General features: G+C 41.5%; 1 protein-coding gene across 1 annotated transcript in view; it reads right to left on the reverse strand.

Moving 5' to 3' along the window:
* TNKS (tankyrase) overlaps window positions 1-17918 on the reverse strand; it is an 84097-nt gene that overhangs the window by 55195 nt on the left and 10984 nt on the right. The window contains exons 2-3 of the mRNA XM_081176179.1: window positions 13660-13884; window positions 11812-11907 (exon numbers count right to left, since the gene is read on the reverse strand). Of these exons, the coding sequence (XP_081032305.1) occupies window positions 11812-11907; window positions 13660-13884 (321 nt within the window). The remainder of the gene's footprint in view (window positions 1-11811; window positions 11908-13659; window positions 13885-17918) is intronic.

Consider the following 17918-nt stretch of genomic DNA (forward strand, 5'->3'; position numbering starts at 1 on the left):
ACACACACGGGGGACAGAAGGAGCAGATGATTTGTAAGGAAAGGTTCTCCAGAAGGCAGAATAGAGTGTGAGAATCACCAATTAAAGCACCATTGGGCAATGGAAAAGAGAACCTGGGCATGTTGAAGCCAAGAGCAAGAACAGTAAGCAAGAGGGAGCCCTTTAAAAAGGCTTCTTGGCAACTGGAAAAGAGAACTCTGCTTCAGCCATCAGGAGGCAGGAGACTGTACGGAGTCCTTAAAAAGACTATATACAGCAGGCTTCCTCAACCTCGGCCCTTCAGATGTTTTTGGCCTACAACTCCCATGATCCCTAGCTAGCAGGACCAGTGATCAGGGATGATGGGAATTGTAGTCTCAAAACATCTGGAGGGCCAAGGTTGAGGAAGCCTGACATACAGCAAACGTGCCCAAAGGAGCAGAAACCAGATGTAGTGGAGGAAAAGCAAAGGAGGACAACAGGTTCTGGCCTGGCAGTTTGAGTGATTCAGCAAGTGATTACAGGTATGTGGATCTAGGCAACCATAACATTTTTTACTGGGAAACCTGGAGTTTATAGTCCCTTGTAAACAAAGGCTTTAGAGCAAATTCCAAAACTGATTTGATACAAGAAATGCTTAATTCCTGGGCAGTCATGTTTTCCAATACTTGTCTCCTGGTGTATCTTTTGCTTTAGGATGCTTAGTTTGGTCAGAATTGAGTATACACTTCCAAAGTTAAAACTAAATACATTACTTCTGGTAGATGAGCCACCATAGCCTCTAGAGTGCCCTGAAAAATTGTGCCCCAGGCTTTTAAAACTCATCTACCCATGTACTATCTGAAACCAAAGAGTCACATTGGTTGCCTGATGTGAAATATATTGGCATTATTTTCAGTTCTCCTACCCCACTACTACTCCTGATGGAGTTTTCTTTTGTTGCTTTAGCTGACAGGGAGACTCCTTGATTAGCATGATTGGATTTTAAACTGGAATAATGGACCTGAAGGGGCACTTTTTGTACTGATGGCTAACTGGATTGTACTGCCCAGGGTCATGTCCTGCACATATGACTTGCAACATGTACTCCCTTGAGATGACCAACTTAACTTCTTCAGCTACTTTCCCCCTCAGGCAGGCCTCAAGCAGCCTCCTTGTCTTCTCTTGCAAAGTGAATCACTGAAGCCATTTTTAAAACTATAGAGGCATATAGGAAGTACTGGAGTGGAGTGTCTCCCAGGCTCATGAGTTGGCAGCCTGCCAACAGAACCGAAGAATTAAGGGAAGATGCACCCAAAAATTGTAAGCTATATCACTCCAGAAGGGCAAATGAAGAACAAGGTTGCTGGCTTTAGGGCTTGTACAGTGGTGCCCCGCAAGACGAATGCCTCGCAAGACGGAAAACCCGCTAGACGAAAGGGTTTTCCATTTTTCGATGCGCTTCGCAAGACGAATTTCCCTATGGGCTTGCTTTGCAAAACGAAAAAGTCTTGCGAGTCTTGCGATTTTTTTCGCTCCCCCCCTTTTTCTAAGCCGCTAAGCCGCTAATAGCCTTTTAGCCGCTAAGCCTTTAATAGCCGCTAAACCGCTAATAGCGCTAATCCGCTAAGCCGCTAATAGGGTTGCTTTGCAAGACGAAAAACCGCTAGACGAAGAGACTCGCAGAACGGATTATTTTCGTCTTGCGAGGCACCACTGTAGCTTTCTGGTTGTGGCTTTTCACGCAAAGCAATTGGGCAGCATGTGAGAGCATGTTGCCATTTCTAGATAACCTATAGTAAGCCAGAGGTGCTTCGCAAAACGAATTTCCTATGGGCTTGCTTCGCAAGACGAAAATGTCTTGCGAGTTCCTGCGGGTTTCCCCCCCTCCCCCCTTTTTCCCAAGCCGCTAAGCCGCTTATCAGCTGATCCTAAGCAGCTAAGCCGCTTAACAGCTGATCCGCTAAGCCGCTTATCAGATGATCCGCTAAGCCCGCTAAGCCGCTAATAGTGCTAATCCGCTAATGGGCTTGCTTCGCAAGACGAAAAAAACGCAAGATGAAGAGACTCGCGGAACGGATTCTTTTCGTCTTGCGAGGCACCACTGTACCAAAAAGCATCGGGGGGAGTAGAATGGCCATTTTCACACACACACACACACACACATGCACACACACACACACACACAAAATAAAATATGCATGTGCTAATATGTATGTATAAATGCACATTTAGAAGCAATTACTAGAATTTTTTTTTAAAATCCAATGAATCTCAACATTACAAGGAAGGCTGAGACCAGGTGGCCTAAGCAATCAAGATGTTAACGTCAAGGCCTCCCTTCTTTGAACAAGATGATTGGACAGCCCTTCAAACAAAGGAGGATACATGAACATGCTGCTGGATGGGAAGGGATTTCTGCCTTAGCTCAATGCTGGGGATAGCCAATGCTACTACAGTAGTGTTAGAATTGTAGCAGCATAATGAAGGAGAGACCTGCAGCAGTGATGGCTTTGCTGCAGGGAAACAACCTGTTTGGCATTTTATCTTTTGAAAATGAGAGTGCTGAAGGAAAAGATTCTTAAAGTAAGAGCACTGCTATGGGGTACCTGTATTTTATTTAGTGTGTGTATATCTTGCCTTTCTCCACCATACAACTCAAAGCTGATTGCATGTGTTTCCTAGATGCAGTCCTGCTTGGCTCCAGCAAGGTGGCTATGCCATGTGCCTTTAAAAACAAAAATGACCAGGGCATGGTCTAAAAGCCTCCATGAAGATTCATGGTAAGGTGGATGAGCTCTTACCCCTTATCAGACTTTGGAAACATTATCTAAGCACTGAGGTAGATGGTATTTTGTCATTTATCCCATACCTTAGAGACCACCACCTTTACGTATGTCAACATTTAATATCATTGTGATAGGCACTTTTTCATGTGCCACCCCTATGCAGTTAAGACATCTGCAGTCCCCTCCCCACTCATCAGAGTATTAGGATTGCGACAGGAGAAGGGGGAAACTGCATCTCCATCAGAGCACCGGTTGATCAGAGTCTTAAACCTCTCCATCCACCCCAGTGCTGTATTTAATTCTTTTTGTTTTTGTCATTGCTGCCAAAGTTTGTGGGTCTTGGGGGCAGGGGAGCAAAAAGATAAGTAACCTGGGAATGCTGTTAATTCACCTTTATAAACTGTTTAATATATTAAAAATATCCTTGGACAAGCAGGGACCAACTGGAAATCCACAGTGCTGGATAGGGCACTCGGGAGCAATCGTGTCAACAGCCCAGCGCATCTCGCCATTCTATAACAAGACCAAGACCTCAACGTGATTGTCAAATATGACTTCTGGAAAATCTGCCAAAGCTTTCATGTACCTGTCAGATTCTGTAAGCATCCAGGAACAGGCCATCCTCATGGGTCCCTCAACTATGCAGTGGGGATCTGCACTGCAATACCAAGCTACAGATGATGGTCTGACCATTCCAACAGGGTTATATCACACACCACCACCAACAAAATAATCCAGACTAACCCCCAGACTAAAATCAAGGGTATGTCCTAACCATGTGTTCGGCCAGCGACAATGTGGGACAGTCCTATGGTTGTCATGGAGTTGAGCTGGCCCAGAGAGCCTTGTCACGCCACCCCTGCTAAAGCAGATCCACATGCATTTTGTACAATGCACAAGAATCATATCAAAACTGCTCTATCAGTTATATGCACACCTTCTGCAGCTCATTACAATGAAGTTGTGGATGAACTGTGGCTGCACCAAACAAACTACCATAAAAGTCAAACTTGGCCAGATATAAACTATCAGAGATCTATTTCCTATTAAAAAAATCTGAAGCAGCATATTATTACAAGATGAAAAGTTTTTATGTTCTGTCTTAATCTAACAAGAAAAACAGACAGTGATGCCATAAATCTAATGCAACACAGTGACTTTTTAAAGCCTTTGGTGCTGTGCTATTTGTGACAGTAAATTGTTATAACACTATACCAACTGCCTCTCCTATTGTCAACAGGTGATGCTAGACATCTGGGTTAGTGCAGGACAATGGAGACAGAGCAGCAGCAGCAGAGGAAGGGCACACAGTTGCATTTTTTAAAATCCTGAGGCTTTTTTGGTAATATTTGTGTATGTAAACATTCCATGGTATCACAGTAAGTTAACCAACAACTGGGGTTGGGTGAATTAGAGCTACCAGGAGATTTTTAACACAACTGTAAGATGTCACTATTGTGTATATAAACAAGCAGTTCCTGTATCCACAGCTCATTACTCTATAGAGAAAATTGCCAGAGGACCTTGAGTTGTTAGAAGAAAGCAGGCAAAAGCAACTTGCCCCAAGTCGTGGCGGGAAATATACCTGTATATAAAGAGATATGCTATAACCAGAGACAACAATAAATAAATTGCAAGGAAGTAAAAGACAGCTGAAAACAGACAGTTGAACAAGGGCCATGGGAGGAGAAACAGAAATAGCAAAGGCTCTTTATAGAGGGATGACAGATCAAGCAACACTACAAAGTCCTAAATTCACATTCACATGTTCATCAGCACCCTTCAAACATATGTGTTAATAAGTTCTGAAACATGCCAACTACCATGATTTCTAAACTCATTCCCATTCATCTCAACTGGTCAAATAGCTAAAAAGGTTAAGTATTAACATTGGTATGAAACATTGGTCTTTCAGCAGATTACGTTATGAATTTCCATTAAGATGTCTACTTTAACTTCTTTGCAAATATTTATGCTGAAAATTTGTTAGTGTTCAAACTGTCATTTTGATATCTAAATGTAAATCCATATTTTATTACTGTCTCTAAAAAAATTGTTACGTCTAGACTCACACAGTGAATTATAAATATATCACAGGAAAGAGTACAAGCTCTCCATCAGCTATGTCCTCGCAATCACCTCATTAAAAAAAATGCAAGCTGCTACAATTTTCTGCAATTACATGCAAATCAGCAGCAGTTCTCTGGTTCACGGTTGTAATACACTCCTAACATCACTGCTTTTACTGCTGAAGATGTTGGAGTCAGGATGATTGACCATTTATTGCTACAATTCTTTGCAGATGATAACATCTAACATTTTAATTCAATTTGCTAGGTCACTGTAGCACATTCCACTGTCTGAATAGCAGCTGCTAGCATGTTCATAGAACATTTTCTCTTCAAAGGGGGATAGCCAACTTGTCAGGCTGCAAAGGCAGACCAAGTCTACCAAAATAATAATTTGATCTCCAATAAAATGTCGGGGGCCCCCCCTCTCATTTATAGTTCACTATTAATTCCATTATATAGAATTACAACCCAAGCAGCCATTCAGAAAATTCAGCCCAGCAGGGAGTGTTGATTTGGAGCCATAATTTAACATTCCTCCTCTTTGCCATAGACCCATTGCATGGTGTTGCTGTGGGGTACCATTACTTAAAACGATGTGGTATGTTTTCAAAGGGATATCCTACTAGCCACTGCTTACAAGAGAAATGAATAAAATTGCCCAGTGGCATTTTAAGCCTATAGCAAATGTATTAATAAAGGATTGGAGGGTTGGGTTGGGTTCAATGATATCTTGGGTCCCTCCAGGCTTCTAGTTTTATATCTGTCAAATGAGATTTTGCAGCAGAAGGTACTGCTAAAGCAGTCAAACCAGTTTATTTTGTTAAGCACCCTTTGCACATGTCTAAAGATCTGCACAAGTACATGTATGTTGACACAGAAACAACTAGCTATTGATGCTTTCAGAAGGAGGAAATATGTTTCTCTTTACTCCTTTAGGAGTGAGAGTGCCAGTGTAATGCAATCTCCAACCAATGTGAGACACTAGGGAGTGCCAGTGCTTACCTTGGGTTTTGATTTCTTAGAATGAAGGTCACAAGAGAATGCAGTGGATAAATGATTTTATTTACAGAGAGAAAGGCTGAGCATAAGGTGGAAGGACTCGCAGCATTAACAGTCAAACAGTTCTTGTTCCCCTATTACCCATTAGGTTTCCAGGGAACCCCTGAAAGCCATAGCTTTGAACACAACACATAGAGCAAGTCAAGTCTGCATGTCTTCCCACCTCCAGATGAGACTAGCTCTCATCTTTTGTTCACCACCTAGGTAGCTATGCCAAGATGAATTGGTTTTAAGTGTATAACAGTGATATTGCATATAAACGTCAAGGAATACCAAGAATGATGCATCTGATGAAGACTATTCTAGCCCAAGAAAGCTTATGCAATAATCTACAGGATAGTCCTTAAGGTGGTAGTACTGTTCTTTTCATCTTACCTACAAGACTTGCTCCCTGTTTTGCTGGCCTATTTCCACCTGCCCTTTATTGTCTATGACTATTTAAAATTTTCTTATATTTTTGTAACAGACTGAACTATGTGATTTTTTTTTGGAAAGTGCAGCCACCTTGAGCATGGCTTAGCTGTGGAACGGCTGCATATGAATAAACCATGTTTTGATAAAATTGCACTATGGCCTTACTTTAAAGGGCTGTTGTGAGAATAAAATAATATAAAACACTTTGGCAAATTTAAAATGCTACTGCAAGGAAGCTGAAAATAAACCAAGAACCATAAGTCGTACCTTGGCCAATATAAAGACCCTTAGCTACGATTCCTCACTTATTTTTACCCAAGTTACAATACTGCCAATACCTCTTTAGCGAAACTTCTACTTCATGATTTCAGAACAGGATCACGAGGAATTATGCATACATACATGAATTTGATGGGTATTGGGGAGGACGTTCCTGAGGGCAGAGGAGTGAGGAACCTGTGACCCTGTTGGACTGCAGCACTCATCATTTGACATCATTAGACACCCTTGCTAGAGCTGATGGATTTTAAGATTCCAACAACATCTGAAGATCAAAGGTTCCCTACCCTTGGCACAGAAGGTTTGCTGTGTTCATCAAGTTACAAACAGCTTTTTTACTAGAATTCAGAAGTGTAACTTTTACCCAAAAGAAGATCTACCCTGAGCATGACCTATCAGCCCGAGTTCCTCACAACTAAATCCACTGCATGTTTGCCAAGTTCTATGGGACTGAACGCTTTGTCCAAGGTCTGTAGATTAAAACTCTGATAATTAATAAATCAAAATGTATTTAATTGGACAGCAGAAGGCTGTTAGCAGTTATTTGTCACTTGTAAGAAGATAGTAAAGGTAAAGGGACCCTTGACCATTAGGTCCAGTCGTGGCCGACTCTGGGGTTGTGGCACTCATCTCGCTTTATTGGCCGAGGGAGCCGGCGTACAGCTTCCAGGTCATGTGGCCAGCAGGACTAAGCCGCTTCTGGCAAACCAGAGCAGTGCATGAAAACACCGTTTACCTTCCTGCCGGAGCGGTACCTATTTATCTATTTGCACTTTGACATGCTTTCAAACTGCTAGGTTGGCAGGAGCAGGGACCGAGCAACGGGAGCTTACCCCGTCGCAGGGATTCAAACCGCCGACCTTCTGATTGGCAAGTCCTAGTCTCTGTGGTTTAACCCACAGCGCCACCTGTGTCCCTTTGTAAGAATATAGATTAGCCTATAACAGCTTTTGCCATCCTGGTGCCCTCCAGAAGATTCACCAGGCTGGCAAGGGCAGACCCGCAGCAACTGAGCACAGGTGAGCAGAGGGTCCCTTGGGATGTACAGCTTCCAGAAGTGATGCTATCTCCCCTCCCTGAATCACCTGCCCTCTACCCCTCAAAATGCATGCTCTTACTTTGTGTAGCCTCTATTGGGGCAGGGATACATTTCCAAGATCCCCAAGCACAACCAATGTAACACAAATGTCAAAAAGTAGATATTTTAGTCTGCTACATCAACAAAATACCAACCTATAATAAAACTAGTTGCTCCTGTGACATATTTTAAAGGTTGTATTTTAAGGTTAACGAAAGTGGCAAAAATTTCGCCCACCCTTTTTGTGTGAAATAAGTAAGCTAGGGAACACTGGAGCCGTTTTGAGTAGGGCTTTCTCCCTTTCCCCAGCATTTATTCCTTAGGAACAGCGGCATTGCTAGAAATTAGTCCACAGCCTCAAATCTTTTTCAAAGTTTTTCTGGGTGGGTAACGGAGCTGAAGAAACTGAACTGAGCAGGGTGATCTTTGTTACTGGGTAATGTATAAATTTGAGGAATAAATTAAGATTCACTATAGATGGTGGGGTATACGTAGGGAAACCAAAATCATTTGGAATGAAATCTGTTGGGAAATTAATTGGGGGTAAATACACTGAAGAATAATGATTTGGGATCATCTGGGCTGGGGTGCATGTTAATGAAATAATTTATATGGGGTGATTTGGATGGGAAATTAGTTGGCTTGCCTTCTGTGGCGTTTAAATTGCAATTTGCGTCTATACAAATAATTTAGCATATGCTAATGTGTGCCTATGGACCAGTGCCCTTAATCTTTTTAAGTACCTAGCAATGTGCTTGCTTGGGAAGATTTGCTTTTCTTTTCCCTTTGTTATAAGCTGGCGAATGCACGTTTTCTTTCTCCTGTGAACAGATGTAGTATTAAAAATTCACATTATCAGGATTTTCATTTCTTTGCCAAAACATAAACTCCTTCATTAAAAGCAGATAAAAGACTGAGAGGGAAGTTAAACTGAAGGGTGATATAATTAAAGGCAGAAAAACACTTAAAACTGAAAATAGTGCAAGTCTATACCTTTCACAGCAGATTCTCTCACACACCAGCATCACAAAAGCTAGGAATAAGGCAGTGTCGGTTAGTGGCACGCTGCTTAAGTGAGATTTGGAGTACATCTCCAGGTATTACTCTCAGAATAAATGACTGGGAAAGATCTGTCTGAGGTCCCCTAGTAGATACTTGACTGTACAATGCAAGGTGGAGTATTGGCTTAACTTCTCTGTAACTCTTTAGGGTTTATATGAATCTTGAGTCTTCCAAACGTGGTATCAGAGGCCTCAGTGACTTGAGTTCCATGTATTCTTTCACCCAGATGTGTGATGTACCCAATGGTCTTTATGAGTGAGTTCTTAGCCTTCTCTGTACCCCAGCACATTGTAGGGGTCACTTGGAAGACCAATTTAACTGGGCATCTAAATGCCTCACCTTATCGTAAGGACAAAAATAATAGCCCAATGGATTGTTAGGTGCCACTATCTGCCGAATTTAGTACAGTACAGTGGTGCCTCGCAAGACGAAATTAATTCGTTCCGCAAGTTTTTTCTTCTTGCGAGTTTTTCGTCTTGCGAAGCACGGTTTCCCATAGGAATGCATTGAAAATCAATTAATGCGTTCCTATGGAAACCGCTTGCCAGGCTGGCGGTGCGGAGAAGGGCTTTTCTCCCCACCGCAAGCCTTCAGGACAGGTACGGGAACAGAGGGGAAGGGGCGCAGCGCTTCTCCTCTGTTCCCGGGGCTTGCGGTGGGAGGAGGGTTTTTCCTCCCCACCGCCAACATTCAGAACAGCATTCTGAATGTTGGCGGTGGGAAGGAAAACCCTCTTCCCACCGCAAGTCTTCAGGACAGCCATCCGAAGGCTGGCGCGGGGAGGTCTTTCCGCCCCACCGCCAGCCTTCGGAGGAGCCTTCCGAAGGCTGGCGCGGGGAGAAGGTCTTTCCGCCCCACCGCCAGCCTTCGGAGGAGCCTTCCGAAGGCTGGCGCGGGGAGAAGGTCTTTCCGTCTTGCGAAGGAAGCCCATAGGGAAATTCGTTTTGCGAAGCGCCTCCAAAACGGAAAACCCTTTCGTCTAGCGGGTTTTCCGTCTTGCGAGGCGTTCGTCTTGCGGGGCACAACTGTACGACTCTACCGTAGCTTAGCTAAAAGGAAGGATGTGAACTGAGATGCTATAGGAGGTTGTTCATAATCCCCTTTGATCAGATCATATCAATTGTACTTTAAATAATTTGATTTCTTAACAAAACATACAGAATTCATTATTGCGGTCTATTTAAATAAATAACAGGAAATTGTTTTAACTTCTGGAATTTCCCTAAGAACTGACATAGGCTGATGGCTTGTCTTACATGCTACAGCACTAGCTGAGCCTAAAATAAGCAATCTCTCTACTTTCCTGGCAGATGAGCAGCATCAGACTGAAGAACTCACTAGCTGCAGCTGAAGACATAGGATCTGATTATGCATTTATAGAACTTTGCCTGTGAAATTGACACAGTGGCCTAAACTGTGTTGGAATGCTGGCTTGTGTGAAACAAAAGTCAACCCTCACTGCCTACTCAGGAACATAGAAGGCAGGAAGAAACACTGGGGTCTTGGAAAACAAGGAAATTGATCTGTGATCTTTTACCCTCTATTTTTCAGAATGCATTTCTAGGTACCTTGTGGAGAAAAAGGATGTAAACAATTTGCAATATACATATGGAGCAATTCAGCCATATTCCTGACCAAGCAACGTTGTTACTCCAGGAATCAACAATAGCACCTTTCTTTTAACAAACAGTAAATGCTAACAAAAGTACTGTAACTGATATGTTTCTAGTTGCAACCCAAACTGTTGGCCTGATGTATTTGTGCCATATCAATATAATGAAGATGTGGTGCCAAAAAGAACACTCTGGTTAAGCATTGTCTTAAAAAGCTACAGGCTGCAGAGTTAAACTGTCAGATCCAAAGTGCAGAGAAAAGTTTTCAGAAGCCACAAGCTGCTGACAAATTTTGAAGACCATGGCTATCTTACTTAAAGCACTAACCAAGGTTATCAGGTCTAGCAGGAAAGAACTAGAAGATTTTCTCTAAGAAATGACCAAAACTGACTAATTTATTTGGTGTCATTAAAAAACATTTATTTTATCATCTCTAGGAGTATTTCACCTGCTCTAACTGCATGGATCCCAGGTGATCAGCTCCACACCCTTGCTGCAGAGGATTTTGGTGAGAGCTGGTGTAACACCCTAAAGGGCAAGGGAAAGAAATGCTGCCTTAAATAATCTCGGCTCCATATGGACTCCATGTAATTTCTGTCCCTGTACTCGATTTGAGCATGATTTTAGCTTGAGAACCTTTTGTAAGCTGCTTATGAAAGTCTTTCAGAGCTGTAAAGTGGGATATAAATATTCTAAATAATATTTTTTTAAAAATAAAATCATTCTGATGAGAAAAGTCATCAGGGATTCACATAATTTGCAAAACTCTTCTTTCCATAATAATTCTAGCAAGCTACTGTGTCATCCTCACGTAAATAAAAAACACCCCTCATTTCTATTCCCCATGAGTCTCAAATGACTTCCTTTTTGCTTGCAAGTGAATAAAGAAACAGATGAGAAAATAAACTATATTCCTAACATTTTACTCAGTACTCTGTCTTTTACATCCTCAAAATGTGAGACTCTCAAGAAAGACAGTGACATCTTGATCAATCACCAAAATAGAAATATAGATTTTAGCTTTTCATCCCTTGCTACAACTCCTAAGCCCTTTAAATAGATATGGAAAACTGCAGACTTCATTTAATCAGCATATTTGGTCATGTAAACTTTAGACATGCTACTTTCTCTTTAATTCTACAAATGATCATCAGTTCCTTTCTGTATATAAGTTGTAAAGGATTGAAATGGTTTATAGTAAATGAAGTAAATATATAGAAAAATGATATCGGTATCACTACAGTTCAACCAAAATACATTAACTGCAAGTTAGTTGCAGAGTGCCGTAAGGAAGGAAGTACAACAAGCAACTTTATGAAATTTTATGAAATAAATAATATTTATAACATTTGGTCCTCACTAAGTACTACAATGAAATCTGTAAACATGCTGTGTACATTTGTGCCGTTTTATAGTAGAAAAAGTAAGGAGTAGTTTAAGAGACTGATTACACACTGTAAGGTAACAAGAACCTGAATACTTCTCACCTGTAAGTACAGCTTTTGCAGAGGGATCTGCAAGATCCAAGGCCGACTTGCCATCTGTGTTTCGAATATTTGGATCAGCTCCATGCTGCAGTAGCACTGTGCAAAGAAGGAGGAAAGCTCTGAAAACTGACTTGCAGAATGAATACATTGGCCATAAATAGTCCCAGTAACCATACAATGTATTACACACACACAAACACAAGGCCACAATCAAGAGAGCATCTCCCCCTCCATTTTTGCATTTCAAATGACTTCGAAACATGTTTCAAAAGTATCTTAGCCAGGGAGAGGAGAGGGCAGTTGTTGCTCAAAGAAAAAAGCAGTCTCATTTGGCCCATGGAATTAGCCGTGCAGTTCCTGAACATCAAGTATAGTTGTCTTACATAGATTTGGAGTGCTATCTTATACATGTCTACTCAGATGCAAGTCTCATTGAGTTCAACAGGCCTAGCTACCAGAAAAGAGCTCACAGAATTGCATCCCTAGTTATCTTTTTTCCAGAAGGCTAGCAAGCTACAAAGCCTTACCAGACAATTATTAGACTGTAAATCTGCACAGGCTATGCATAGAATAGTGTGGTGGTAGCATAGCAGTAGCAGCAAGTTGTCTGACTTTGGATTCTAATAATGCTGACTTTTGTTCAGCTTAGTTTTTCATATATTAGCTATTACACTCCTATACAGATGAAAGCATGAAACTAAAGCAATAAACTGAAGTATTGTGCAGTGTTTTACACTAGCAGGTAGCCATGTAAATTTATTTTTCTTTCAAAAGGGATTCCAGATAATTAAGGATCATGCTCACTTTTCCTTTTTTTTCTCCCTTATTCTTTAGGGTGAACAAATAATATAATTTATCTGACCAAAATCCTTCATTTTTAAAAAAATAGAAATTTGTTAATATAAACCAATACAAAAATACCTTAAAAGTGAAAAGAGACCTGAATACAAATGCATGCAGAAATAGAAAAAATAAAAGGAAAAATACAATGGGAAGGAAAACCTGAAAACAACTGAGAATTCAATACCGCATTCGACTATCACATATTTAAAAAGGGGTGTGTGTGAGAGAGTCAATTCAGCTGTCAATAAAGCCTCTCCACAAGTTTACCTGCAGGGGGTTTAGTGGACTGTTCAACAGAGTTAACATATGAAAAAACTTTTACCATGTCAAATAAAAAAGATATGTTTTTAATGAACACTTAAGGACTCTCCATTTATGTGTCAGATATTCTGATCTTTCGCTAGCCACTCCTCTCAGGAAGGACATGATTTGGACTTCCAACAGGACGCCACTAACAATCTAGCTGCAGAAAGAAAGATAAACACAAGAGGTTTATGCACGATGGGCGAGTTGGTCTGGGGATAATACCTGTGAGCTGATAATGGAGATATAATCAGAATCCTTCATCAAAAAACAAAGAACCAAGGAAGTTGATGAACAGCCAAAACAAAGATTGTATCAGTTAAGTTCTCTGTATATTTCATAATAGTTTGCTGATAAATACAGAGGAACTGATGTAAAGAGGCCTTTTCAGACATTCTGTAGCACCTGAATATTTTTGCTTTGGTATCAGTATTCTTGTTATAAGATACCGTATTTACTCGATTCTAATGCTCACCTTTTTGGGCCAAATTAAGTTGCAAAAATTGATGTGCGCATTAGAATTGATGACACATTTACATTCGCCAGCAAATACTTTGGTTTCAAGGTTCTGAAAACTGAGGTGTGCATTAGATTCAATGACGCATTAGACTTGAGTAAATACAGTAACAACTATGGGCCCATAAGATATAATACTATTGAAAACCACTGAAAAAAGACATATTTTTGGAAAGATGCACTTACCAATACACACATCTATCTTGCCTTTGATAGCAGCTTCATGCAGAGGAGTATAATTCCAGTTGTCTCTGGCATTTGGATCTGCACCCTGACACAGCAACAGGCTGACTACCTCAGCATGACCGAATGAACAGGCATTATGAAGAGGTATCAATCCACCATCATCACGAGCATGGACATTGGCTCCTGTCTGTAATAAGTGTTCCACTACATCCTTTCTTCCAAAACCTGCAAAAATATGTAATTTGAGAAAAACCATTAAAATGTTGAACTATACAAACATTTAGAACAAACAAATATATATACTGTATATAGTTCACCTAGTACATTGTGCAAACTAAGCCTTAGATTGGATTCATGAATATGGAATACTATTTTCTTGCTAATTTCATGTAGTTTAGGGTAGCTCCTTCCTACCTGTTTGTACCACCAGAGGGCCAAATCACAACAGTAAATACATTTTTGCATTGGCATCTGTGTATTTGGTGGTGGTTTTCAAGAAGTAACCACAGGGAGTCCCAATCTGGACTAGGATCACACAACATGTGGAAGGGGATTCAGCCCTTTCCTCTATTGAAACAGCCCCAATGAAATCCCTGATGAAACTGCCATTTTAGCAAGTTCTCCTTCCTATCAGTCTAAATAACAAAAATGTTATCAATGGTATAAGAGCACTGAAAAAGTATTGTTCTAAGGCACACTTTTGGGTCATATGAGTAATTATTTTAGTGCAGGTGAGGACAGACACAGAACTGAACAGCCTGAAATACCATGCCGTAAGGCTAACAATGCTCAAGAAAATGGGGCAGCAAACACAAGACCCCTGCTTAAGAGTCCACCGAAATGCTTAATATATTTGCTTCTCTATTTCTATAGCAAAACGCTTCCGCAGATTGCACAGTTCTTTTGGTATTCTGGGATCCAGATGACCTACTGACCACGGTGCTAGTAAATTGCGTCAGCCTCCCATACACAACCGAACTTCATGACGAGACTAGCACCTTCTTTTTTACTTTCAGTATGCCCAGTGTTTTTTTTTTCCTGAGGCTGAGGATTCTTTGTATCTGAGATTATGAGCAAGCAGCATCACTTACTGCATAATCTCAGCCTGAGTACAAAACCATAATTTTAAATCAATAGTCCTTACACTAGAATATTTAGCTCAAAAAAACCTATGAGATATGTGGAGAACTAGTGTTCTCGTCTCACAGTTCACCACTTTTTTTAAAAAAAGGATAAAGAGACCCCTTTATTTCCAGTCTCATCTCTTGAAGGTTTTTCATTCGGCAGTAGCTCCAGTTGCTATTATGTGCACTTGTAATCTGACTTCATCATTTCTGAACACAATTGACTAAGGATGGGTATTGTAACCCAAATGAGACAGCGCTAACGGCTTTAATAATGGCACTTTTACTTGTCTCTTTCTGCAACACCCCAAAATGAAATGTGCCTACTCTGTAGTTATGAGGTCCACATTTCTCTGCCTTCAGGGTTGAAACCCCAGAACATATACCAAACTAGCTATTAACTGCCAAGAGCACAGGATTAAATTATCTAGTACTGGATTTGACTAAGATTTTTATTTGCAAATTGTCCTAGTCCAGAAGCTCTTGGTGGCTTACGATGCCATTTATGTAGACTGTGGAAAGAATGCAGAACTGGTAAGAATATTTGTACTTGGTGCTGCACTTGATTTGTAATTTTTTTTTTACATAAGTGATCAAGCTTGCTAGGGCCAATACTGAATTTACTGCATAGGGTAACAAGGCCTAGGGTTCATAGTCTGGGTGCCCAATGCTGTATTTTGAGTCAACCTGTAATTTTAGTGTACCAGACATGTTCAGCTTTCTTAGTTATCAGTCAATGAAGCCATATATCTCAAACTGCCAAAAAGTTACTGATTGGGATTGTCTGGTTTTGGCACCGGCATATAAAGGAGACAAACAAATTTCCAGTTTTATTTCTTTGGTACCCAACTATCATGTTTTTCATAATACTGCACTGGTTTTGATGGTGCACGGAAGAAAAATGTTTAAGTCATCCACTGAGGCCCCCACTCATTTTCAAAGGGTCCATGACAAGTTTGAAAACTGCTGTCCTAGACAAAGGTGTAAACAATACAATTTTTTAAAAAATAATAACTGCAAATAGTGAGTAAAATTGTACCTACATACAAAAAAGTAATGCAAGCAAAAATATGAATTTGATTTGGAAAACACACACATCGCATATAACCTAATAAACAGTAGTTTCCGATTCTTGTCAAAATTGTCTGTGAGTTGCAAGACAGAAGGGGACAACATGGGTGCCTTTCAGGAATTCTTAAATTTGGTAACTAGTGTGAGATTGGGGCCACCTATGTTTGGGAGAAACCTACTTGAAAGAAGGAATAGCTAGTTTTGGAAAAGAAAAACTTGCTTACTCCTCATATTGTTCAGCTGCTAGACTGAGCTACAAGAAGTTTTGTTCAGAGAAAAGGAAAAAGAAAAATTGGCCCACCAGAAGACAGTCATCCGTGTAGTGCAGGAGACACTACATCCCCCCAACTCTTCTTCAAATTGCTCAGGGCATGCTTCCCTCCCCCTATTCTATCTCACAACCACCCCATGAGGTAGAATAAGCTGAGAGGGCCAGCCAGTAAGCCTCATGGCTAAGTAGAGATTTGAACATATGTCTCCTCAAAGAGGGGGGACCTGCACCAAGGATGGGAACTTCTAATCTATGAGGTGAATGCTGTCACATGTTTAATCTCAACTTCCTTCCAGAAAGGGCCAGAGGGTACAGCAACCAATTGAGTGCTGCTACTGGAAAGTGCTCCAAGATTCCCCCCTCACCTGTCTTTCCTGCTCCAAGAGAAGTATTAATTCATAGTGTCTTCACTCCCGCGTCTCTCTAGGAGTGGTAGTTATATTGTTTAGGCCAGGCATGGCCAAACTTGGCCCTCCAAATGTTTTGGGACTACAGCTCACATCATCCCTAGCTAACAGGATCAGTGGTCAGGGATGATGGGAAAACATCTGGAGGGCCAAGTTTGGCCATGCCTGGTTTAGGCTAATCACTTGATCCCCACCTGAGGAGCTAAGCAAAACCCCAGCATTATCTTCCAGCATTTACAATATATGAACCTATGATATTTACAGTGGTACCCCGCAAGACGAATGCCTCGCAAGACGGAAAACCCGCAAGACGAAAGGGTTTTCTGTTTTGGAGGCGCTTCGCAAGACGAATTTCCCTATGGGCTTGCTTCGCAAGACGAAAGCCCATAGGGAAATCTCCGGGGACCTGTTTTAAATTGCTGGCGGTCGGGAGCAAAGACTTTCGCCCACAGCCGGCCTTCAGAAGAGGTCCTGGACCTCTTCTGAAGGCAGGCGGGGGGCAAAAGTCTTTGCTCCCCCCCGCCTGCCTTCCCGGGACAGCGGAGACTTCTTCGCTGCCGACCCCCAGCATTTTAAAATCTCCCCGGGACAGCAAGTTCGGGTCTTACCCGCTACGGCGAGCGGGGGACCCCTAAAATCCCAGGCGCTGAAGCCTGAGAACAAGGAGACTCGGTGGGCACCTTCGCGCCCCCCCGGTACCGTGAAAGAGCCTTTTTAAAGGCTACGGATCGACATCGGGAGAGAGCGCGGTGCTGAGAGTCGCTACCCAGCCTGCGAAGTGAAGCCGCGTCGCCATAAGCGGAGAGCGCCGATTCCTTCCTGAAAAGAAAATTTGGACTGAATTCCCGTGAGTAAGAGCTGGACAATAATCGGGACCCTTTAAAATTTTAGAAATTGGGCTAAAAACGGGGAGATTTAAGCAAAGGAAGTCTGCCTCCCCCCGACTGCATGAAAGTGAAAGCAACGGAACTCTAAACTTGCATCCGTTTAAACCTGCTCTTTGATCATATAAACCGGACATTTAGACCTTTGATCTCCCCTCTAGCAAGCAGGGCAGAGGGGAGGTGAATCTGACCAACAACTGCATGATCCATTTGGAGGAAAAAAACCTCTGCTATCTCACCTATTTGAAAGCATGAAACGGTCTGCCTTGTTAGTACACTGAACTGACTTTTTCCTGTGAAGTGATACTTTGATACAAAGTTTCCACAGTGCCTGATCACTGTATATCATAAGAAGAAACAGTATAAACTGGGCAACTGTGGCAATTTGGAGTTATAAGTTTTTAGCAACATTGACTTTGACTGTGTTAATCTCCTTCTTTTTTACATCTCGGACTGTCTCCTTTGTTTTTGTATTTGGAAATCCTGTTCTATGGCCATTTTG

This window comes from Podarcis bocagei, assembly GCF_964188305.1.
Source record: "Podarcis bocagei genome assembly, chromosome: 17".
In the NCBI taxonomy this organism is placed as follows: Eukaryota; Metazoa; Chordata; class Lepidosauria; order Squamata; family Lacertidae; genus Podarcis; species Podarcis bocagei.